At 47.9% G+C, this 26359-nt stretch overlaps 1 protein-coding gene across 6 annotated transcripts in view; it reads right to left on the bottom strand.

Annotated features, from left to right (window-relative positions):
• Nucleotides 1–26359, bottom strand: part of LOC127228438 (transforming acidic coiled-coil-containing protein 2) — a 129920-nt gene that overhangs the window by 57547 nt on the left and 46014 nt on the right. For 2 of the 6 annotated variants that reach the window (XM_051193161.1, XM_051193160.1), the window contains exon 1: nucleotides 11439–11848. The exons of 2 other annotated variants lie outside the window; for them this stretch is intronic. In XM_051193161.1, the coding sequence (XP_051049118.1) occupies nucleotides 11439–11506 (68 nt within the window). In that variant the 5' untranslated portion in view covers nucleotides 11507–11848. Of the gene's footprint in view, nucleotides 1–11438; nucleotides 11853–26359 lie in introns of those variants that run through there. 2 more of the 6 variants (XM_051193159.1, XM_051193163.1) reach the window with 2 other exon arrangements.

The raw sequence follows: 26359 nt of genomic DNA, 5'->3' as shown, positions 1-26359 counted from the left end.
CAAATCTTTAGATACTCAATTTTATAATTAAAAAGCATTGTACAGCTGTATTCCTTAAGCTGTCAGGATTAATATATGTAATATTCATAAGGAAAGTAATTTAATTTATATTTTATCAGTTCAGGATTTGTAACAAGGGGCCAGAGGTTGAGCTGACTAAGCTGCATAATGAATGAGAGAAGAATGTGAAACTACTCCGTGATGGCAACACCTTAAGAGAAACGTACATTTCCAGGCATTGGGCAAAACCAGGAGGCTGCTTCACTTACTGTGCTGATTGCAAGCCATCTCTTCATTTTCATTATCTGATACCCCAGGAAGGAAAGGGACAAAGGATTTAAGCCCTGTTTCTTCTTATTGTTCAAAGGCACTGTTTGCATACTGGCATAAAGTATGCTTTAATATTTTTTTGCATTTATTTATTTGTGAGTTAGGCTTGGGGTACATACCATGGTGCACACACAGAGGTTAGAGAACAACCTGAAGGAGTCTCTGCTTAGGGGAGGGTACTTTTACCCATGGGGCCTGTGATAAGCCAAGTGCAATCAGACACAATTGTGGACACTGTTGTACACTCCTTGAGACGCACAATATGGCTAACTGTTCCTGTGCTTTAGTACAGGGAGGTGTCTGGAGTGCTCTGCAAGTATCTTCCCTCCGGGGCTAGCTCTGGACACACCTGCAGGTCATGCCAAGGTTAGGAGGGCACTGTCACCCGGCTACATCCCACTCCTACAGACTTTTGTTTTTTCCTTTCATTTAAGGAAAAAAAGAAGAAGAAGAAGCTGTTTTAATCTCACAAGAAGCACACCATTTGTCAAAAAACCTCTCAGGTTTCTCTCCATGATTCAGAGGGACTCAGGTGACAACAGCCCTTTTACTCATTTCCCTGTAACACAAAATTTGCTTAAAAAAAAAAAAACAGTTTTTGGCAGACTGTATCATTTGACAAGCTTAAATCAGACATCCTTCCCATTAGGGAAGTAGTTGAGATTACAGATTCTTTACCTTAGAAGAGAATGTAGTGGACAGTTTATTTGGGATTAAAAAATAACCAGCTTGGGTTCAGGCCCGCCACTGAATCTTGGCTTGAGTTGTTGCCAGGCTCTTTCTTTCTCCCTCTTTGTGTCTCTTCGGGATGCTGGAGAGGTTGGTTAGAGAGGTGGGAATGTGTCAGCAGGTGGGCGCTGTAGGCTGAGCTGGACAGAAGACCCCAGGCTGAGCTTTGCCGCTGCTGAGGGAGAACGTCCAGCAGGAGGCGACTACAGGAGCGGCTCTCTGCTCCTGCTGGCCATGAGACAGTCCAGTCTTCAGCAGAGCCTCTTTAATGTGGAGCAGATGTGGGTCTCTGCAGCTTCAGGAGCAACTCTCTCAAAGGCCCCGCCCTCCCACAGTCACTTGCAGGAGCCATGGTGGAAACTGCTAATTGTTCCTTGCTCTCTATTACAGGGAGGTGCCTGCTGTGGTCTGGAAGAAAATACTTCCCTCCGGAGGCTAGCCTTGCTTTAGGGAGAGCATGTACACACCTGCAGGCCATGCCAGGTTCCTTCAGAAGAGACTCACTGAATGCACATTTACTTTCACGAGCAGCCCTAAGCTTTCCTGAGGGTGCAGGGATGCTGGGAGAGTAAGCATTAGTCTCTTGGGGAGCTCTGAAGGGTAGAGATGCACAGAGTCAGGACAGGGTGGGTTTGAGGATAGGGGACCCTTTGTACTTGCATTTGGGCATGCTCAGCTTTAACCACCAGTTCTAGTGGGCCAATTGTGTGCTCTAAGCAAGGCTGACCACAATGACCAGAAAGAAGCCTAAAAGTGTACGTGTGGTGTGGTGGTGCCTGAGGAGGGCTATCTGGGCTTTGCCTGTGGCTGCTGCTTTGGTTGCAAGTAGAAAATAAAGAGGACTTAAAGAAAAAATAAAAAAGCATTAAGTCTCCTGTGACTGGTGGGTGGGGTTCCACCACACTAATTGCCACAGCAGCTTCAGAAAACTGGATCTCCCACAAAGAAGCCCCAAACACTCAAGCTTCAGACCTGTGTTTAACATCACTGCCTTTGGGCATCACAGCTGACTTTCCTGAAGCTCTGAGTTGCCTCTGTCTCTGTGGCCCCCGACCTCTCTAACAGGCGTCTAGCTGCTGCGGGAGTTTTGAGCCTCAGCTTCTGAGCTATCTACTCCACTAAGATCTGGGGCCCAGGCAGGGGATGGAAACACCCCAGGGAGGGCAGGCATCAGGCCTTCAGCCTCTATTGGTCCACAGATGTCAGCTAACACCCCAGCACCTGTCTCCTGTCCTAACTGGAGGACCGCAGGAAGCCTGGGACAACTGCCAGAGTGAGCATCTTCAGGTGCCAGAGAAAAGCTTCAGAGAAGCAAGCGAGAGGCAGGGAGTGGCAAGGGATAGTTTGAGGAGCTTCTGGTAGTTTCCAGAGCCTTTTAGTCCCTGGTTCTGAGGTCAGAAGGACCATATGGGTAAGAAATAAAGGAGGTAGCACTCCATGAAAGGTGGCACCTCAGGGTTGAGCTGCTGAGAGATTAGGGCATGCGGTACAAAGGCTAGATGTAATAGTTTCCCGTGTCTCTCCTGTCCAGCCATTCAAGGAAAAAGAAAAATGAAAGGTGGGAGGGAGGGAGAGAGGGAAGGAGGGAGGGAGGGAGGGAGGGAGGGAGGGAGGGAGGGAGGGAGGGAGGGAGGGAGAAGAAAAAGGAAAGGGAAGAAAAGAGGGATGAGTGTTTATGAGTGGTGCTTCCTGACCACTTCCAATGCTCTCATTCTACAGCAGGCTACACAGTCTGGAGCTGCCCGCAAACCCCAAGGCCCCGGGCTGCCAGCTGCCTGCTTCCACAGACAGTACAGAAGGCCGCGGCCAGGTGGTGGCTGTAGCCATCGAGTTTTCTCTCTGGCCCTGCTCCCAGTGCGGGGCCGTGTGGCTGTTGTCGGCCGTGTTTGTGTGATGGTGGATAGCACAGGTATCTTTTTCTCCTGATTGGAAGTTCTGAGTTTCCCCTTTGTTTCTTTGACCAGGGTCACACCTGTGGCCTGCATGTTCCCCCTGGGCCAGCACACTAAGTGGCATAAAGCCCAGGGTGTTCAGATAGACTGACCACTGCCTTGAAGATAAGGAGGGGAGAGCATACCCAGAGAACATCGCCAGAGAAAACCTATCTACTATCAGGGGCACTGCTTTTTGGGCTAAAGCCCTAACTCTGAAGATACTGTTTATCTCCTGTTTCTCTAAATGAGATGGCTTCTCCGAGACTCTGAGCTTAACTCCCAGCATAGTGGGGGTGGGACTGAAGAGTGAAAAGACCACGGGGCTGTTGGGTTCATCTAGGCTTTCCTGGAGGTGGTTTAAGTTACCCATGTGCCAAAGATGTGTGAGAAATATGTCTTCTATCCTCAGATGTAGCATTGTTTTGTTCAGAAATATTGGAAGATGGCAATGGAGCAGTCAGTTGAGATAGGGAAGCCCTGGGTGGCCGGATGGTGGCAGCAGATGAAGAAGGAAAACCAGTCCTGTGAATGTTGCTTGGGTAGGAAGCAAGGTGATATGGGGGAATAGTGGAAGGCCACTACCAGATGTGAGTACCATGGAGTCTGCAATCAGTGAGAGCAGGCCCTGCTGGCCAGGAAGGAGGCAGCAGGAAGGAATAAGGATAGGGCCTTGAAGGGTAGAGCCAGTGAAGTGGGTCAGCACTGAGCTTTGCTCAAGCAATGGGAACTCAAGATGAGTGCATTGGGTTGGGATGAGGAGTGGCAGGGGACAGAACTTGGGCAATGTGAGGCACAGGGCCAGATCTTCTAGGTTTCTGTTCAAGTAAAAGGGGGGGAGGGGAAAGGTAGGAGAGGAAGAGTCTATATGTGTTTCTTGCCTTGCAATGTCACAGAGTGGCCCTGTTCATTTGGGGTTCCACATTCATCACAAGGGCGATTTGGGTGGTCATAGATTTGAGAGCTGCCTGTGCCCTTTAGAATTGTGTGGCACCACTGAATTCCTCAACATTCTCCTTGATTAATAAGGTAGGGACTGCACTTCGAGATGGGCCATGGCTGGGGGCAGAGGATGCCTCCTTACAGAGGACTTGCTAGAACAGGCTGGGCTGTGGCTCTGTGGAGGACTCAAGGACCTATGGCATGCTTACAGCTCATCCCAGCTCAAGAAGAAATGGTCTCATGTTGCTTTGTGTCCCAATTACTGTAGCCTGGAAACATAGTAAAGATGCTTGCCACCAAGCCTGACAACTTAAATTTGATCCTTAGGCCCCACATGGTGAAAGAAGAGAACTGACTCCCACAAGCTGTCCTCTGACCTTCACTCACTTTTACACATACACATGCACATGCACACAGGCACACACACACACACACCGATATTAAAAACCAAAAGACCAGAGTGACCTGGATTGCCAAATATACGTGAAGTTAGCTACATAAGTTAGCAAGCAGGACTTCAGACTTACAGGGAAAGAAAGCAGCCTCCTTCTAGAAGCTGGGGGTTGGGGTAAGAAGGGACAGAGAGGAAGGCACCTGCTATAGGAGATGCAGTAGAAGAGGCAGCTATGGCTGCGCACACGGCCTTTTAAAGTTTATAATGATGGCCCAGAGAGTGGGGAGGCCCGGCCAAAGTGACTGTGACCAGGGCTGGCACACAGGGCAGATACCTCAGGAAGAGTCTGGACTGTGGGGATAAAAGACATGTAGGGGCCAAAATTGAGCATGATCCTCCAAAACCACCTGGGAGCTCCAGGCTCAGGAGGTAGGGTACCCCAGATACCCTGAATAGTAAATGAGGAATCTCCCCTGCCTTGGAGATGCCCCAAATCCTTCATTTTCCATGAGCCCTGGTGCCAAGATGCTCCACGGTCGACAGCACTAACACTGAAGATGGATGTGCAAGTTCACCCCAGAGTCATAGCCTGACGCTAAAACACCACAAGATGAGTGGTTAAAAATAGTGAAGTTATTTCTCGTGGCTCCGGAGTCCGGGAGACCCAAGCTTAATTCAGCATAGGTGAGGGCGCCCTTCCTGCTTCACAGGAGACAGCACTTCTCGATGATCCTCACAGCCGCAAGAGTGAGGGTTCTTTCCTAAGGATGCAAGTTCCCCAGGTCCTTGTCATCTCTCTAAGGACACATCTGAGTGGAGACCAGGATCTCTACAAGTTATTCCCCACAGAACCCTCTCCCGGCATCTTTCTTTCTGTTTGTATTTGGGGGGTGCTCAGGTTATCCAGGTCCCCCAGCAGCAGGCACCTAGCCATGCCCTGCTCTTGAGAAGAAAGGAATCAAAGTTCATGGACCTAGTAAGCCTGAGCTCTCCAAAGCGGAGATGTGAAGCTGGACAAGGGTGGTGCCCCAAAAGGGAAGGGCAGGCATGAGAGATTTGTCAGCACATACTGGACCGAAATCTCAAAGATTCCTGAACGGGGCAGGAGCCACAGGTCTGAGCCCTATACCAATCATCTTTACAACATGGCATTAGCAAACTATAACCTACTGCCTGCTTATTATGAATAAAGTTTTATTGGAATAGTAAAAGTTACCATCACCTATGGCAACTTTTGCACTACAGAAGCAGTCATTTACCATCTAAACCTTTATAATTTTCTAACCCTGTGATTTAACCATTCAGAAGATTCAGTTTCCTTATATCTAAAATTTGTCCTCAAGGTTAATAAACATAGTATTTATGTAACAAACAAACAAAACAGCCTGGTGATGTAGCTCAGTCGGGAGAGTGATGGGAGATGATTTTCATTTATTGATACAAATTTAAGGTCAATTTTGTGATATGTATATTTCTCCTCTTGTTTAGGTATTGTGTTTATATAGCTCATTTAAAAATGTATAACAGTACCGATTGTAGATAGTTACCTATAATGGTCAAAACTTATAGTTAAGTTACTTAGGATTTCTAGATATACAGAGATATATTTGAGATAAATAGGCATTCTTCAAACCTTTCAAGAACCTACAGAATATGGCATTTAAAATGGTTTAGAGTTTTTCTTAACAGTAAGGCACAGCTGCTCCTGGCAACACCACCTGTGTCAGAAAGGAAGATGGACTTTGAAGAAACGTGTTATGGAGTTTGCTTTCAATATGGCAAGACTAGCCATTTGGACAAGATACTGCTCTTGTCTGGACTGTTGGACTTTATGCTGTATAAATAGAACATGCAGGACCCACAGTAACATGATAGACATTGCTACAGGGTTCCTGCTTCATGGAAGAGTCTGCCAGACAATCTGCAGGACACGGAGAAACGTGACTGACATACTGCCAATACAGATGGACAGTTTAAAGTTTCCTGCTTTGCTGAGGAGTCTGCCAGACACACTATGGCTGAAGATGGAACATTACAGAAGAACTTCGGGTGACTGACCAGGCAGTGAGTTGTCTCTGTCATTTCTAGAGTTTATATATTATCCTTCAGTGGATGGAGTTGAAGACAGATACTTATGGTTATAGTTTTCCTTAGTTAGGATTAAAGATAAGTTACAAATAAGACTTTAGACTCACAAAGATAGGATAGATGACAGAATATTTCTTTGAATCTTACTAAATGTTAATGAACTAAATATTGTCAACTGTGATTCTTATTTGATAACTGTTGTGTGATGTATTTTGCTATGCTAAGGTAAAACCCTCCATTTTTTTAGACAGAAAACAGGAGACGATGGGAGATGTCATTCTGTAAATATGTTTCTCGTATTGGTTAATGAACAAAGCACTGTTGGCCAATAGGAAAGCATGATAGGCGGGACTAGGAGACAAGGAGGAGAGAGGAAGTAGTAGGGAGGAGATTCAACATGGAGGAAAAAGAACAGAACGCCAGCCCTCTCTCCGGTAAGATAAGACCATGTGGAAATACTTAGATTAATAGAAATGGGTTAATATTTAAGACAGAGCTAGCCAATAAAAACTAATAACTGGACAACAGCTTAATATCTAATAAATGTCTCTGTGTATTATTTGGGGCTGGCGCGGCGCCGGGTCCAGGCAGGCGGAAAAAACATACTCATAACATAGGAAAGTGTTTGCCCAGCATGCATGAGGACCATATACCCAGCACTCCATAAATGGAATATGGTGGTGCACACCTGTAATCCCAACACTATGGAGGTAGAGGCAGGAAGACCAAAAGTTCAAGGTCATCCTGGGCTACACGGAAAGTTTGCAGTCAGCCGGGAATACAGGAGATACTGTCTGAAAGAAGGCCAGACAGACAGAGACTGCACGAAAGTTTCTGCTGAATCTGAGTCTCCTCAGCGAGGCTAAGTAAAGAGCGTTTCCTTCCTGGCATGGAGTCTGCCTCATCCAGCTCTGTTCCCACGTCTGGCACTGACAAACTGCACCCACCTGTCCTGCAGACACAACCGCTAAGAGAATTCATAAATATAAACAGAGCGAAGTCATCTGAGCAAGCGCGACCAATACAGGATGGGTGTGTGAGAGCAGGTCTGACTTAGTCAATTCTTTGTGTTCAGTGGGTCTCCCCTTTCTAAAACAAAAGCAGGAGTATGTGAACAATAGGTTTTTAAGGGACAGATGTTCTCAATGCCAAGTCCACACTGCTAAGCTTAAGGGGCAAGGACAGAATTGTTCCTTACTCTTTGCTGACCTGCAATGCTGCCCTGGCTCCAGCAATCCACCTGACAAGAGGAGCCAATCATATTTCAGGCTAATGCAGTTTCCTAGGCAACCAACAATGTAGTCACAGAAACAGACTGTAGATAGTAGAAAGAAACACAGAGCCAGGGAGAGGCACTGACCCATAATCCCCTGACTTTGATGTACTGCTCACCTGCAGAGTCATTCATACTTGATCAATACCTGAAACTCTATGCTATGAGAAACATGGTGGTAGCCCCAACCCAAGATCCCAGCAGAAAGGGCTGGCATGACCCCTTGCATGCCCAGGAGTTACTGGGAAGATCTTGGAATGTTACTGTCTTCAGGGCCCCCATAGAGCAAGCCTCCAAGATGGTGGTGGGCCAGAATCCTGTGGATCTGGACTCTAGGCCACAGATCCAGTGTGCAGCTATCTAGGAATGATACCAGAAAAGATCACACACACAAGAAGCCTTTGGGACTTAAGCTTACACTCCACACAACAGACAGACAACTAGTGGGGACTACTAGGTATTCCCAGTAATAATATCCAAAGTATGCCAGGCATTGGTGGCACACGCCTTTGATCCCAGCACTCAGGAAGCAGAAGCAGGCGGATCTCTGTGAGTTTGAGGCCAGCCTGGTCTACAGAGCTAGTTCCAGGGCAGCCTCCAAAGCTACAGAGAAACCCTGTCTCAAAAAACCAAAACCCAAACAAAACAAATAATACCCAAAATAAAATCTGCTTTCTGAAAGTGTCTGTAGTCTATAATAAGAACACTGTCATTTCAAACTTTTGCATCAATTTATTTATTTAGGAGTGTGTGTGTGTGTGTGTGTGTGTGTGTGTGTGTGTGTGTGTGTGACATGTGTGGAAGTCAGAGGACAACTTTTTAGAGTCAGCTTTCTTCAACATGCGGACTTTAGGGATCCAATTCAAGGTGGCGGACTTGCTGGGAAGCACCTTCACTGGTCGAGCCATTTTGCCAGCCCCTAAACATCTTTACGCGTTCCTCTGCAGATACATCAGTTAGTACTTGCCTCATCTTTCCAGTCTCTCTGGCTCCTCTGGGGACCACAGTTTGCAGACTGGAGTCCGCTGGCAGCCTACCCTGTAAGAAAGCCCCTGCCTACTTTGTCTCAGGCTGCACTGGTGCCTTGGTTGACTAGGGGAGGACGCTTAGAAGGTGGGGAAGTCCCTGGAACTGATGACAAAGTGCTTGCTGCTGCTTCACTTAGAGGAAACCACACCCCCCAGGGGTTTCCCTTGGAAAGAAGGATGAATACCAGGCTCATCAACAGACCTCCTTCATCTTTGGTGAGAAATAAGTACTTGGGGTGGGACTCTCCCTCTGCTCACTCACTACCCATTTCCCATTTGGGAGCAGTTATTGCTGCCCTGAGTCCTTCCCAGTCAGGAAAGGAGCAGCTAAAGCAGTGGCCACTGGTTTCACAAAGACCTGGACAGAGGCAATATGACTGCCTCAGGGCTTCTCACACTCTACCCCAAGCCACATAGGAATCTTTAATAAGCACTGGTTACAAAGGAGATTGGGATCTGGGTGGAGCCTGAGACTCTGCTCCTCTGCCAGAGGCTGATGGTACATTTTTTTTGTGGGGTTGCCAAGGTTACCTTAAACCTTGACTCTGCTTCACTGCCCTCATCCCACATGCCTTCAGCTTCCCCGGTGTTTCCCCCTCCTCTCCCGGCTGCTCTCTGAGACAGACACCCAAACTTGAATCTCAGAGAGAAAGTCCTCCAGTAAGTTCCCACTCCTCTTTCAGTTTCACCTTTAGGTGTGGTCCTCTGCAGATCCAGCTTTCACTTAAGAAGTAGAACTGTGCGCTCCAGACTCCTGCAGGCGAGGACTGCGACTAGCAGCAGGCGAGCACACCCTGCACACCTGACAGCATCACCCTATGGCTGAGGCACTTCTCTGCCATGAAGCCTGCTCTGCCTCTGTGTTATTGGTGGGCATGCAATCTCATACACACTACGACGGAGAAGACACGCCTGCACGGGGAAAGGCTGCTTTCTTAATAATGTTTTCTTTTCTAACTTCAAGGTTGGACAGAGTACATCTGTGGGGGAAACATACCGGGAGATGGGCTGCAAAGTTTAGCTATTAGGAACAACATCCCCCCAACTATTTCCCTCTCTCTGGTTCTCCACTACAATCCCATTGGGAAACAGAGGGTGGGATTTTTTGTGAAGGAGTAAATATACCATTTAACAACTGTTCTCCCAGACATTTTGGAAGTCTCACGTGGTAAAAACAGACCGAGTAGACCACGGGACATTGGAGGAGCAGCTTCCCTCTGAAAGTGGCCACTGGCCCTCAACTTTTACTCTACTACTAGTATCTCCATGGGACAAACCTAACAAACATCTACCTAACAAGACTCTCTCCAGGCTCAGCCCAGAACACAAGGCAGTAACTCATTCAGGGAAGAAGGTGGGAACATTAGGGACCAGGGAATTTAATTTCCAAGGCTGAAGAGCACCCAAACCTAGGGTGGCATCATCCTTTCTGGTCCCTCCAGTGCTCTGGTAGGTGTCAGCTATGTTACTGATTTCCAGTGCAGAGACTTCGAAAGCTGGGGCTGAAATTTTCTTTTCTTGAGTCCCACAAGGCAGTGCGATTTTCCATGCACCTAACAACACTGCACCTGAATGGACCGAACAGCACATCGCAGGGTTCGTACCATAAAACTCCCAAACACAATACACCTCCACTGTAATCCAAGTGATGGGATAAAGACAAAAACGATGGTTGCACACCTGCTCCTCAGAATGACTAGCTGTTCAAAAGCCAGAGCCTGGAAAACCATGCGGTTCAGCCCAGCATTACATCACCACATGGGTCCAGCTTCTCACTGAAGACCAAAGAAGGGTGGAATCCCCCCAATCACCTCCCCTGGGGCCCAAACCCTGCTCCACAACGAAGACCAGTCCCTGCTATCTTTTCATCTACTCACCAAGTACTCCTTGGTGCCACCCCCACCCCTCAAGCCTCCAGAAATAGTCTCTTTGGAAAAAGGAACAGACTGCAGAGTGGGGGCCCACTTTGGACAGCAACCTTACTTGTGGGATTGTGACCTGGCAGGCAGACCACAAGCCTGCCTTCATAATGGAGATTACCATAACAGAAACAGCAACAGATGCACATCGGGATAAAGGCCTTTTCTGAGCACATTAGCACTGTGGTTTAGAGCAAAGATCGGATTCCTGGATCGATGCATAGTCAGGCACTGCCTCCACCAATGACAAGGCTGTTTGGCTGTCTTTACTAATAATAGCAAGTGGCCTTGTCCTCGGTGTTAGCAGGAGAGGAGTACAGGGTGATGCCTGGACTAGACTGGCTGCACACGCATTCTGAACACCATGCCATCTGTCTTGCCATGCCAATAGCTCACTCAGTACTGTTTCCAGGGTAGGAAGATGCCAGAATGCACAATACTCCGCCTAGGATGAGGCCCTCTCTCCTTGATACCTCCGGTTCCCTAGCAGGAAATACCAGTGGTGGGGGGGGGAGAGAAAGATGCTGATAGCGCAGAAGCCCCCACCATGCACCCCGCTGCTTAACAACCAAAACCGAATTCCAGAGGGCTATTTCTGCTTCAGACAGCATCCTGGAACTGCAAGATACTCAGTCCAGCTAGGACACAAAACACTACAAGCAGTCACCACCAGGTAAAGCCTTGCAAAGCTTCCCAGGCCAGCCTAGGCTTCACGCTGCACCGCATGGGGGAGAGAAGCACTAACAAAGCCAGGCAGCCTCTCCTCCCCCCCGGGGGCTCCGGGCGGCAGAGCACTGCACTTACATGGCCTCAGAAACCTCCAGGTTCAGGTCACTGGCTGGGGTTGCCTGCAAGGACTGCGACCCTCCCATCCTCGCTGAGCCCTGGCGTGCAGGCTAGCCGCGGGCAGGGCCAGCGTCCTGGTTCGGTTCCTCCAGCCCGGGGCGGGCCGGCGGGCGGCCGGGGCTGCTGCACTGCAGATGGGAGCAGCCGCTGGCATCCGTCGTGGTGGTGGCGATTGGGAGCTGAGGCTCGAGGCCGGAGCCGGCCCAGGGGGCGAGCACCGAGGAAGTGTGCACGCGCAAGTACGGCTGGCGGGCGCGCGCCTAGGTGTGCGCGTGAGCGTGGCCGGTGCGCGTGGAACTGCCTGAGAGGAGGCAGTGTGAGTCCCAGTACTGGTGTGGTCGGAAAGGATCTTCCCTTAAAGCCCCCGGCTCAGCCTGTGTGTGGGGACTTGATGATGTCACCACCACCAAGTGGCCAGACGCCTGCATCTTCACAAAGCTCCAACATTGGCTCCGGAAACCGCGGGGAGGAGGCGAAGACCCCTCCCTCTGCTCACACACCGAACTGCATCCTCCCAGACTAGCCCAGACCTCCGCTTGTGTAGTGTGTGTCTTTTGAGATGCAAATACACTGCTCACAGGCAACTTGAGGCCCCTCAGAGGGCTGGGCAAGGTGATCTAGCAATAGACAGAGTTGGGGGCAGTCCCCTCTAGCTCCCTGCCCCAGAAGGGAAGAGGGCTGCAGTAATGAGTAAAACAGGCTGAAGTGGAAATTGAGGACCGCACACCTGAACCTTCTTCAGATATTACAGCTGGGAAAGAACCAAAGTCTGTTCCAGGGGCAGCTACCTGGCATGGCTCTCTGGCTCCCAGCTCACCAAGGCCAGGCATCCATAGATACCTTAGTTTGACAAAGTCTGCAAAGGTTGAGGCAAGCTGGAGAGAAAGAGGCATAGGGCCACCTTCCCGGACCGGGTCTGCAGAAGAATTTTCTACAAAGACAAGCCCTATGCCATGCAGGCTGTGCCCATGAGTCAGGCCCCTCCTGTAACAAGAATACACAGGGGAAAGGTAGCTAGCTGTGAGGGACATATAAAGGTTCATCTCTGATCTGAAACACAGGCTGGCTTAGATTCTGGGGACACCCAGTGCCACACCCCAATCCCCTGTTGGGAAGCACCCAGGTGTGTGTGTCTAGCTCTGAATGTTCCACAGTTAAGCTCTGGGCCTTCTCACTGGAGGCTAGGACCCCAACACTGCTGTCTGCTTCACATGCCATGCTGTCTGCTTCACATTCAGTGCAATGGTTTTGAGTCCTGAACATTTACAACTGAATTAAAACACAACTGCCTATGGAAAGTGGAAAGACTCATCTAACTTTTCCCACAATTCCTCTACCTATAAAGCAGTTGGCTCATAAGTATGCACAAAATAATAAGATGAAAGTAAAACCTATCAACACACACAATAAAATCAAACAAAGCTACTCAGCACACTTTAAGATTCCCTCGAATACAATGGCTGTTTTCTTTATGTGTGGCTAAAGATGTCTGCACAGGTCAGCACAGACAGAGTTTGCTACTTGCTACAAGCTCCAGAGCTTGAGGCCAACTGAGTTTCCTGGGTTCATATTTCATCTCCATGTCAAAACACTATACCATCAAAATTGCTTCCAGGAATCAGTGACATGAAATCTCCAGGAAACACTGAGATTTCTTTCTGTTTTTAAATGAAAATAGCACAGTGATGCCAGTCTTGCAGGGAAGGTAACTGTCAGCAGGGCAGCACCTCCCAGGGAGGCCATCACTCACTGTCAATATACCTGTCATCTGGTGGCAAGGATCCTGCAACTTAGCTATCCAATCCTATTCATAGAAGAGGGAAGGGGCTCTTTATTAGAGAGAGAGAGAAAGAGAGAGAGAGAGATCTTTTTGGTTCCATCTGCAATTGGGGATCCAAAAGAACCTTATAGTAATATATCAATGCTAATGTAGATTCTTCTGAGGAGACCCTTTCCCTGGGTGTGCAATATACAAACTTCAGTTAGGTTACACACTAGGAAGTTACATGGGGAAAATGTGGAGTCCCCAGTCTGACTAACCCCATTTTTGTCCCTCAATGGCTCTATTTTGCCTCTTTAACTTTCTGCTTCTAGAACATCTTCCGCAGTGGCCTTGGATTTGGGACTGGCTGGCAAGCATCTTCATGACAAAGGACCGAACTGAAAGTACCACCAGGCACTGGCGAGGCTTGCAGGACACATCCACTTCTAAAAGAGGAGATTGTCCATGGTGGTGAGATTCCTCAGGAATGGGAAAACCACCTCATGCGGGCCAGACTGTCCTCTCAGAGGACTCCCAGAGCTAAGGTGACAGAGCCACAAGCAGAACCTGGCTGTGCACGGCATGCCAGGTCACAGGGCTGTCAGAATGCCATTACCCTGAGTAAGTAGGGGGTTTCTGCCAAAAGTGAAAGTTTTGAATGACATCAGAGTTCAAATCCTGCTTTCCCCCCTCACTGGCTATATGCCCTTGAGCCAAATGCCTAGACAAGCAGCCTGCAAGTACTAACTGACACAGAAAAAATGAACATAATACTCCAGAAGGGCTTTGGAGAAATGAAGCTAAATAATATCCATACACTGTTGGAACCAGGTCCTCCTTTCTAAGGACCATGTTCCCTGAGTCGAATACCATCACAATAATAAGGCATGAATCAATATAGTCAAGCACTTCTATTTAGAATCCCAACAACCACACAGTTACAATATAGTGGCATATTAGATAGTGGATAATATCACCTCACTGCTAGTAAAGCTGGGCCCCCAAACCATGGTAGAAACAGAGAGCACTGGGCACTTTTTAAATTAATGACACCTAAACTTTTGCTGTGTGATTCCCTATTGAAGAGCCACTCAGACCCATAGTTAATTTCTGATGCTGACCATACCCACAATTTGGACCAAGCTTGGGTCTTTGGTCATTTAGCCCGCAGAAAATGCAAAGCTGAAAAAAAATGGACGAAGGGAAGGGTTGTGCAATGGTCTCCAAGTATCTACTGAAATTCCTGTGGAAGCCCTAATTCCTGATGTAATGAAATTCCGAGGAAGGGTCTATGGCAGATGACAAGGGTTAGAGTCATATAATCTCCTACACCCCCATGAAAATATTGCAAGATGACTATCTGTAAGCCAAACCAAGCCTCTAACAGTTTGTTCATGTGCACACCTTGATCTGGGAAGACCAGCCCCCTGGACTATGAGAAAAAGATGTTAGCTGTTTCACTTTGAACCTATGCTGATTTTGTTACATCAGCCCAAGCTAAGACATGCTGCTTAAGACACACTGGTGGGACCAAAAATAGGTAACACAAAGGACAATGACAGAAAGCCTGGCTTCATACCAAGGAAACTCCTAACAGCTGCAGTCTAGGATGACTGGACACTGGTACCCAGAGGCCCTGGAGACACACACAGGCTGTACCCAGGTCCAGTTGTCTCAATAGCTGTGACTCCATACCCACTCCTGTTTCCCTTCCTACCTACCTAATCTTCCCCAAATCATACAAGGTCAAATCATAGATCTGTGTATTATCTGCATGATAGGAAATTCATTAAAACGCCACAGACGGTGTCACAATCATTAGTTCCCTCACTTATCAATTTATCAAACATCTACTGAAGCCCTTGCCAGGTTCTAGCAAAAACTGAGGCTGCAGTGGAGTCCCTAGTCCTTTCTTGTACCTTCAGTTATCTAGAAAATCCACACAGGTGACTCTTAGCACCTGCTTTCCTGACTTCCACATGCTAGCTACTCCTCCCATCCTTCCTGTCCTGACACTGGTCCAGTCTCCACCCTGGCCTCCCTCTAAAGAACAGAGTATGACCTCTCTAGGACACATCAACGGTGCCCACCACTTTCAAACACAACCCTGATAAGACCCAACTTCAAGCAGCCCTTCTGCAGGTCTTTGAGCCTTGTACACATGCACAGTCCAAGGCCCTGAAGGTAGGCCAAGCCCACACAGGTAGGCTCCACTATCACCTAGCCTACTGATGTCCCAAGAGAGTCTAGAGAGCCAGACAAACCAGGACATGCCTCCATCATGTCTAAAATAATTAGCAATATTACTAACACCCTGTAATATTACAGGCCTGGCCTATGCATGGTGACTCAGATAACTTATTCTCATGTTACTAACTGGCAGCAAGCCTGACAAAGCTCTGTAACCACAAGATGAACCATGTGACCCAGGTTCCACATTCCTTAGGGGAGCAAGGGTCTGGGACCTGGTTAAGGGCTAGAAAAATGGTCTGGTGTTCCTTCTACTTATGTAGAAGACTGGGGTTTGGTTCTCAGCATCTACATGGCAGCTCACAACCATCGATAACTTCAGTTCCAGGGAATCTGGTGCTCCCTACTGGGCTCCTGCACACATGTGGTATACATAGACTCAGGCAGACTCACACACACATGCATATAATATATATATAAATATATATATATATATATATATATATATATATATATATATTTGACTGCTGGTTTAAGATAGGGTTTCTCTGTGTAGCCCTGGCTGTCTTAGAACTTGCTTTGTAGACCAGGCTGGCCTCAAATTCAGAGATTCACCTGCCTCTGCTTCCCAAATGCTGGGATTAAAGGTGTGTATCAATATGCCTGAAATAAATAGGGTGTTTTTGTTTTGTTTTGTTTTGTTTTGACAGCTAAGCCAGGCATGGTAGCTAGTTCCTAACATCACAGCATTCAGGTTTTGTAGGCGTGAAAATCAGGAATTCAACATTATCTTCATCCACGTGTCAAGTTCAAGGCTAGCCCAGACTACATATGACCCTGTCTCAAATATTTGTTGTTGTTGTTCTTTGTTTTGTTGGGGTTTTTTGTTTGCTTTTTGTTTTGTTGTTTTAAAGAAAGTTTGAAATACCTTTGACACTCCAAGAAATAAACTTAAGTGTCCTGCCCTGGTTTCAGGCTTCAGGTAAGATTACAGCTGCTATAACAGCATTCCTCACCCAGCAATGCTGTGGACCCCTGAGCCAGCCACTAATTACCCAAGCATGTGGGAAAGGAAAGTAAGTCAGATCACAGAACAGCCCAGAAGAGAATGCTAAGGATGTAAATACAGCTAAAGGACAAGCATGCTAGGCAAGGTTTTGTTTCTTTTAGCCCAACCTGCAACATCCAGCAGACCAGCCAAAATGGTGAGCTCCTGGTTCATTGAGAGTCTCAGACTCAATATATAAGTTGGAGAGTAACTGGGGAAGACACTCAAGACCAGCCTCCAACCCACCCCAAGGCTGGGTGCTTGTGCACCTGCATGCACATGTGCCCACACACATACACAGCACATGTATGTACACCACACAGACACATGCAATAAATAAGTAGAAGCCTTAAATAGTAACACCCCACAAAAAAACATTCCATGAATGAACAGTTTTTCTTGTTATTGACATTGCTGACATACTCTCTCCTAAGTCCTCTGCCAGAGGACTGAATGTATACAGTGGAAGATGACTTCTACAATAGTTTATCACCAACCCAGTATTCAGTAGGCACACCAAGAGCTACTGAGCCATCCCCTGAAAACCAACATCAGAAAACTAGAAAGTTTCTCAGGGAGTTGCTAGGTTTCTTAGGTTGATTTGTTCCATCCTATATAGAGCATCCCACCTGCCATGTCTCTATGGCAACAAGATGTGATGTTTGACTAGTTGCTCCATCATGTCTCCATGGCAACAAGGTTATATACAGGAAAGCAAAGGGTACCACCAGGACCTCATTTTTGTCTGCAAAGCCCCTAATAAACATGATCACTTCTCAACTACTTGGTCTTTCCAGTTAGCCTCTTAAAGACTATCAGGGAGATAGATGTTCAATGCCACTGGCCACAAGGCAGAGCCACAGCCTGGCACATACCTGTCGTGAGGTACGTGAAAGAAATCCTGGCAAAAGATTAAAAGACTACCAATGTCCCTCAGAAACAGTGACTGGCACAAGCACACAAGCTGGCCTGAGTGTGAAGAGGGAACCTGGTAGGGTGATGACCAAAGGAGACTTCAGAGAGAAGACAGAAGCATGGAGACTTCAAGGTCACTGTGTCTGGAAAAGCACCTACATGTGCAGCAAAAGTCAGGATAAAGTAAGGGATATGCAGCTCCAAAACCAGCAGAAAACTGTGATCCAAATGTAAGCATTCATAGACCAACTCCATCAAAATCTACAGCATTGGTTCTCAACCTGTGAGTCACGACCCCCATAGGGGGTATACCACATATCCTGGGTATCATATGTTTACATGATTCACAGCAGTAGCAAAATTACAGTTATGAAATGGCAACAAAATAATTTCATGGCTGGGGGTCACCACAACATGAGGCACTGTATTACAGGGTTGCAGCATTAGGAAGGGTGAGAACCACTGCTCTACAGCTTGTTAAACCGAGTGAGTCACTGTCGTTCTTTTCGTTCCCTTTTTCCCAGTAATGTCTCAAACATTCCCCCAACTACTGAGGGTAAAATTTAGATTCCTTCATGGGATTCATTCCAAACAGCTTCTCCCGGGGTAACACCCTTCTTAGAACTGACTTTACAGACCTGATCATAAATAAAAACAAACATGGTGACCCAAGACAGGCTTTTGGCTCAGGAAAACCCTACCCTCCAAAGCCCAGGTTCCTATTTATGGAAATAAAATCAAGTTTCTTTCTGTGCCAATGGACTCACCTGGGCCAGGTGATTGCTTCTGTCTAGGGTCAAAAATGCAGCCAGTGCTGGCCATCTCTCTCCTTGGTAGTCTTTTACAGAAAGAAGGGGAAATTTCATGTGCTTGCTAAGAAGGCCTGGGTTCTTATGAGAGTTTTAATGTCTGCTTTGACTGTTACTGTGTGGGTCCCCTGAGTTTCTCTGCACTGGTGCTTCCTGGATTTGGAGGCTACTTTGTACTAGGAATAAAAGGCCTTTTAAGGAAAAGACTAGGGTGTAAACAGAGATGAGAATGGATACTGCCAGAATGGATGCAAGGCTGGTTTCCCCAGCCAGACTGGAAAAACAGGCTAAGCATGATCACCTGCCCGCCTCTGGATGGGGAATTCTTAGGGGTTGCAGGGAAGCCACTCAGGATAGAAAGGTCTTCCCGACCAACATGGTAAATAGCAACTCCAGACAGAAGTCCTAATCCTCTAATGAGAGCAAAGAGGTGGCAGCCTGTTCACTCTAGGGTAGATTCCTTTTCAAACTTCACCAGCCATCAACACAGCCTGGCACATTGCTTCCCCCATCCCCCTTCTGAGCAGTGCAGTAGAAACTAGGCAAAGCAACTCAGAACTGCTGACTCAAGAAGCAGAAATCCAGAGCGCTGGGCCAGAAATAGCTATGAGAATCTACTGAGAGCATGTCTGTGGGCAGAGTGGGTGAATGAGTATATCAGCATGCATGTGCGTGGTGTGTATGTGTTTGTTTGTGTGTGTATGTGTGTGTACACTCATCACCTTTCTCCATAAAAATCCCAGAAGCTCAATCTGTAACTCTCTCCATACCCCATGTCCATGGCTAGCTGTACTAACACTCAGCTGTCTGGAGATACAGGCGGTTTTGCCCTCTTGGATACTTAGCTCTTTAGGGATTGATTTGTACACATGAAGACGATTGTCCTGTGACCTCAGACTGACCTGAGTCTTGCTCTGTCTTACTAACCTTATAGAGATGTTGGGAGAGACTCCAGGGTATAGACCAGGCTAACCGATGGCTTGCAGAGTCTCAGAGAGCGCATGGTCACCATCTGCAGGGTCACCACTGCTGGACTCAGGCTTGTCCAAAGACATAAGAGTGAATGGAGATGGATGAAGAAATGAGCCACAAGGCAGACTCAGACTCTCTCTAGCACATGGTTACCTCGGCAGCTCAGGCTGCCACTGTCTCCTGCCTGGACCATGATGACAGCCACATGATCCTAAGTCCTCTGGCTTCTCCTTTCCATCCAAACCTCCCCTCCTTCCAGAAATCACCCCAGATCAAATTCCATCCCAACTCTTCCATGCTTGAAGAGGATAGATGGGTTTCCTTTCTCGGCACCTCAGGTCCTAGTGACTCCCAGCCCCAGATGAAAGCCTCCTAGCATTCTGGAACTAACCTGTAACTGTGGCTTAGGTACCCTCACTCAAGCCTCTCTGCCTTCTCCCTGATTTGCTGCCTGGGTCTGCAGGCTGTTCCACACCCCCAGTACTGGCAGAGTTGCCCTTTCTGACTCTTTGCCCTTACCAAGAACCTATTCACACTGGAAATCTCTCTGAGCTATTTGACCTATATATATTAGCTTATCACATTAACCCACATGGTGGGTACTATCCTCATTTCAAAGATAGGTAAACTAAGGCTGAGTGGTCAAATTACTTGTCCAATGTCACATAGGTCAGAAGTAAATCAAGGAACATGTCTCTCTAGCTTTATACTCCTTTCCTATACCACATCACAAACTTGTAATTGACCCGGCAAAAATGAAAATATTCTAAAGGGCCACATCTGTCAATCTATCAGACTACTGAAACAAAGGACCCCAAATAAATGGGATTTTCCCCAGGAATCTCATGCTGAGAGAAGGAAAGGTTGCCAGAGGAGGAAGAACTTGCCTCCCAGAAAGAGATTTTTTTACACAGTTCTATCGACTTGTTACACCACCATATAGGATGAAACTGACGCCCAGACAGTGACAGTCCCTTACTGGGACTGCTTAGATGTTTATGTCTTCAGCCTTCTATTTAAACTTCAAGCTCATTTCAGAACCCCAAAGACAGACTTGGGGCAAGGTAGAAAGACTCAATGGGTCTCTTGTCTCTCTTCCCAATGTGGCTACATTGAATAAATCTTCTTTCTTTCTGTTTTCTACTTTTAATTTGCCTCTTTTACTAGACTTATTGAGGATAGGTAGCTGGGTCTGGCTTCCTAGCTTGAGGCCCAAGTAGTGACGTCCAAGTTTGACACCAGAGTATAGGACAGATTCAAGTAGGATACAGCTGCTAAATCAGTGAGTAGGTTGATCTGTGGGCGGATGAGTGGATGAACAGATGGATGTGGGGGGCAGATGGACTGACAAATGGATACGTGAGTAGATAGATGGTGGTGGAATGGGTAGGTAAGTCATTGGAAAGATAGGTGGCTGGGTCAGTGGAAGGATAGAAGGATGAAGTGGAAGACTGATAGAGGGGTGTATAAATGCAGTGATACATGGATGGGTGGCTGGCACATATACAGATGGATGGGTGAGGGGGTAGAAGGATAGAAGGATGGATGAAGCATGGATGGATATGAATTAATGGCGTGAAGAGAGTGGAAACTGAATTAGAGGTGGAACATTTGGGAGGTACTTAGGTTCAGATAATAGTGTAGAGCCCTGAGTAAATCTTGGTAGTTTTATAAGGACAGAGACTACACAGACAAGCAGGTTCCATGCCTCTTGCAATGCAATGCTCTGTGGTGAAACAGCAATGGAGTGGGAGATGCGCTTTGCCAGAACCCTTGCCTAGCTATTTGAACATTCAACCTCCAAACTGGTTGATGAATACACGTCTCTTCTTCATATAGCTACCCTGCCTTGTGCATTTCATTATCATAACAACCAACAACAAAACCCTATCAAGACTCCGCTTACAAAACTGAATTGCTGAGGTGGGAAGCTGTGTGGTGAGTGGTACCCAAGGAGCTCCAGTCTCATGGGAGAGAAGCAAAGAAGTCCCTGCTCTCCTCTTGCCCTGGAAAAAGCTCTTGAAGGAGCTTTGGTAGAGGGATGGATGCTATTTGGGCAATGTGGGAACGGTTTGTCAGAAAGCTTGGCAAGCCCACAGACTGTGGTTAAGGGCAGCGTTTCCCATGTACACTGCTCTCTGGGCCTCCTGCATTGACACTGAGGAACCCTGAGATAGCTGAGCTGCCTCCCCACATTGCTATCTCTGGACCCGTTCAGGTAAGCAGTCCTAGGCTTAGGTTTCCAAGTCACCAATTCTTCAGAGATAGCCGTCCCCAGAAGGGACAGTGAGAGGTCAGGTCTGAGGTCAGGGGTGATGTTCGGTTGGGCCTATGTGCCAGCACACCAAGCTCTTGACCTCAAGTTCTGCAAGGCTGACTCAGGCAGTACTAGCCTGGGTGAAGGCTTCCAGCTTGTACTCCTGAAGATCCCGATGATCAGGCTCCCCACCTAGCCTCAGCCTCTCATGGTTCTCCCAACAGCACTGGAAGGTCAGGGAAAGGCCTCAAGAGGGCCATGCTGGAAGAGCCTGGAGTGTGATCAGAAGTGTGACGTAGCAGTCACCCATTGTCTCTTTCCCAGGAGAAGCGTGTGGCTTTAGCAGGGTTTGCTCAGCAAAACTCCAAGTCCTCTCTAAGTGGTTTCCCCTTCCTCTCTCTTCAAGGCGCATCTGTTCTGCACAAACATGCGGTCAAATGATTACCAGTGGGCACAAGGGAGCGGGGAAGCTCCTATAGAAAAGCCATTTAGTCTGGAGTGTGGGGTTGTGACAGCACGCCCCCCAGAAGCAGGAGGCTGCAGAAGGTGCCCAGCAAGAACAGAGCATCCACAGAGCTAATGAGGTGTACCTTTTCCAGGACACCGGGTCCCACCTCCCGCTTTCCCCCTCCAGGCCCTAGCATGTAGAACAAAGACACAGATGTGGGGCCTGCGGCTGTCTGTGCACCATGAAAACACAGGAGGCAGCTGGCTCTAGCAGAAGAAACTACATGGAAAATGGGAACCGAGCAGGGATAGAGCCCCCACCCTGTGGCCAAGGGAACCTCAGCCTCTGGCCAAGCTGGTGAATCAAGACTTCCATCTCAGTGAAATGAACAGATAATTTGTGTATTGTGGAAGCCAGAGCTGACCCATCTGAAAACCCATCAGATGCAGAAAGACATGATTTACATGGACCCCTGAATCCAGGCCCTGGCCTTGTGACTAGCAACATGGAGACAGGAGAGATGGAGGACACGCTTACACCGGCGATGGAAGCACAGTGGACCCAAGTCTTGTGCAGCTGAGCCAGGGCATGGAGCCCCAGGGCACATCAGCCATCAATCCTGAGTGTCTGCTACCGTGACAGGCAGCTACCAAGGCCTTTTAAAAATGCAAATATGATCGCACCACTGTTCTGCACAGGGACTTCTGGACACACTTAAAAGAAAGGCAAGGAAGCCCAGGGCTAAAGCTGTGTGCAACAAAATATAGCAGCTTTGGATTAGAGCCCAAAGTACAAAATAAATACCCATGAGTCCACACTGACATAAATAAGTGATTGAATACATCAGGAAATGGGGGAGAAGAGACTAGCCTCCGGTACAAAAGGATTATAAATAACTTATGTAGCCCCCTCCCAACAGAAGGGACTATAGCTCCCTACACAGCTGTGGGGGCTCACAATGACTTCATCCCAGAAGCTGTAGGATAGGTGAGGCAAGCCATTCAGCCAAGTAGCCAAGCCAACGCCAACAGTCATGAGCTATACAGACACTGCAACTCTCCATTTCATAAAAATGAAACCTTTAGGCCAGAGAGTTGGCTCAACAGGCAAATGTGCCTACCACAGAACCCCAGCGACTGACTTTAACCCTGGAACCCATGTAAAGGTGGAAAGAGAGAACCAGTGTCACAAAGCTGTCCTCTGACTTTCAAGTAAGCACTGTGGCACAGTTTTGTTTTATAAAAATAAAGACAAGGAGCTGGAAAGTTAGCTCAATGGTTAAGAACACTGGCAGCTCTTACAGAGGTACTGAGTTCAATACCCAGCAACCATGTGGTGGCTCACAAGCATCTGTAATGAGATTTGATGCCCTCTTCTGGCATGTAGGCATACATGCAGGCAGAACAATGTATACATGATAAATCTTAAAAAAAAAAAAAAAAAAAAAAAAGTTTATTTTCATTTTGTGTTTGTGAGTGTTTTGCTGACCTGTAAACAAACCATGTTCATGTAATGCCAACAAAAGCCAGAGGAGGATGGCGGGTGTCTTGGAACTAGAGTTACAGGCAGATGCGGACCAGTATGGGGGTGGCAGGAGCTGAACTGGGGAACTCGGCAGAAGCAGCCATCTCTCCAGCCTCAGTTTAAAAAATTAAAATATAAAATGATACTTCAACTCCTTCATCTTCTTCCTCCAAAACTCATGGCTACAGTCCAATCATAAGAAAGATAACAGCCAAGTTCCAGCTGATGGCAGAGCTACTCAAACTCTCGAGGTCACCAAATAAGACAGGCCTGCAAATTGCCACAGCTTGGGGCACCGAGGGAAACTGAAGGAAACAATGTCCTGAGTGATATCTGGGACCAAGAAAGGGCACTGAAGAAACACTACAGAACTCTGAATAACAAAGCCTTCACTCAACAAACAAGGATGTGTCGATATGTGGTCAGTGACCAAGCCACGTTAACACACTACTGTTGGAATGTCAGCAGAGGGAACTATGGACCTGGGTTAGATAAAAGGAATAGCTCTTTTTATCATGTCCATTTTTATATAAATCAAAACTGTACTAAAAATAAAACAAAATCCTCATTACCAAAGGGAACAGAGGGAAAGACCCCAGTTATGCCCTGCGGTGATAACCACTTGGTTCTGCCTGCTGAACTCCCAACTCCCCAGAAGGGCAGGCTCCAGCCTCTGTAGACCTTCTGTTCAGCCCCCTTGTCCTGCCTTCCCTGCCCCCAGGGTCCTCACACATGCCACACTCCCCAGGCAATGTCTATTCCTTCCCCAGTGTCATCAGAATTAAACCTGCCGAGTCTTCATGTCCTGCAAAGGCATCTTAATATAATGAATGGCTCATCCTACATCTCCAGAGGCCTCAAGGCTCCACAAGGGCCAGGCAGCATGTTTCTTCTAGACCTGTGTCCTGTCTGTGGCATGATGCTTGGCCAGAGTCCCTCCAGTCCGTGCTGCTGACACTCAGATGCATAAACGAAGAGGGCATAAAAAGTGCTAGAATGGAACTTTTAGGAAATAATCAGTCACACAGTCACCTTAGTGTGACCTGGTGAGAGGCTTGGGAGCCTGGCATGTGGAAAAGTAGATAGCTCTCACAGATATCTACTGAACCCAGGAAGCAGAAGGCAATCTCTACGCCCCTTGGACTGTCTGCATCAGAGAATAGTCTCCCTAGGATAAACTTGACATAGCCATATAACCATCACCACAATCCAGACACAGGACAAGATCTTCCAGCTCCTTCCCTGGACACCATACTTTCCATTCCTCCTAGTTTTGTGTTTCCCACAGTCTCCTGTAAGTGGACACCTGCAGAGGGAACATCCTCACTCTATGGTTCTTTCTGCCTCTTGGGAGTCTCTTCCTTACACACTGGGTCCCCTGCTACAGCAGAACTAGCTGCTTCAGGAAGCCAAGCTTCAAGCCAAGCAGTTACAGACAGTGTCAGGGCCCTGCAGGCGCCATCCTAAACACAGCTCACCCCAGGGTAGGGGGAGAGACCACCAGCCCTGCTCCTCAGGAGGGGAGGCTCCTGCAGATTACCTGCTTATGTCCTTGGCCAGGTGCTGGCAGGAGGCTGTGAGGCTTTTACTCCATGGCTAGCTGCAACGGAAGACAAGACTGCATGTTCTGAGGCTGGAGGAGCAAGACTCGCATGGGGAGCATATGGGGAGGCGCGGGGGACACAATGGGAGAATTATTCCAAATGGAACTCGGCTCATTAATGGCACATTCATCAGTCCCTTCTTACCCCACCCAACCCACCCACACTTGTGGAGTGAACTATTTAAAGATGTAGTACACTGTTGCCTGGGCCCTCCCCCCCCCTCCCACCTATACATGGCGGGGGCCACAATCTCCGGTGCCAAGTCCCTCCCTCATTTGGCTCCAGAAAAACTGGGGATTCCTTAAATGCTCAAGTGTTGGGGAGCCTAGGTGTTTCCTTGTCTGAGGTTTGCTTGAAGATTTTTATACAGAGGTATTCTAACGTAAGGTGCACACAATGACATCTTGAGTTGAAAACTAAAACACAATTCTGTAAATTCTTCATGATTTGCCCCAAAATTTCAAGAGAGAGAAAAATATAGATGAAAAAGCTGTTGGATCATCCAGTAACCTGTGTGTGGGACTAAGTGACACCCCTGTGTGGGGCCCAGGATTCTGAAGGCAAGTAGCCTTCATGAGGTAGATGTCGCCCCCTCCTGGACAGCCAGGGAACTTGCCAGTGTGCAGGGGCCTGGCAGGATGCCCTTGGAAACACAAGGCCAAAAGGCACAAGCTTGGAGCCTAGGAGGTTCTAAATATCCCCTTTGGCATCTACAGCCTGGGAGCCGGTGTTCAAGGGACCCTCCAGCCTCTGCAGCTAGGCACACTGATGTCAGTGGGGAGCTGGTCAGCTGAGGGCCTGTCAGGGCCATGCTGGAGTTTGTGACTCAGAGGCAGGGAACAGGTTGCAGTGGCAGCTGAGGTTTGAGGGTTCCCAGTCTGTGGTACAGTACCCCTTCTTCTGTTAGGGGAAAATAGCCATAGGAGCATGAGTTTCTGAGTCAGCACAACCTGCTCAGTGCCCACATGGCAGGCTGTGCCTCCAGGCCTAAGTAAAAGAATTCTCACTCCTACTGAAAGCCCTGTGGAGATTTAGCAGGCTCCACAAAAGCAACCCCAGCTTTGGCCCTCCCTCCCTTCATGGCTCTGCCCACCCTCTTTTGTTCCCATAACAGGCCTACTTCCTGGGCAGACAGCTCCTTCCTTGGTAGGCCAGCAACTCCTCACCCTCCAGTATCTAGCCCACTTCCTAACAGGCTCATATAAGCGCCTCCACACCTTACTGTGGCTGCACTTGTCCTGTCTCTCTACCCTAGGGAGACGGGCCATGGGCCCCAGGAGTAAAATCAGTGGTGTTAACTAAAGTTCCCAGAAAAAAAGCCCCACCAATACACACAGACTACAAGACTGA

Source organism: Phodopus roborovskii, unplaced genomic scaffold (genome assembly GCF_943737965.1).
Source record: "Phodopus roborovskii unplaced genomic scaffold, PHOROB, whole genome shotgun sequence".
In the NCBI taxonomy this organism is placed as follows: domain Eukaryota; kingdom Metazoa; phylum Chordata; class Mammalia; order Rodentia; family Cricetidae; genus Phodopus; species Phodopus roborovskii.
This window is presented reverse-complemented; position numbering and strand designations above follow the sequence as displayed.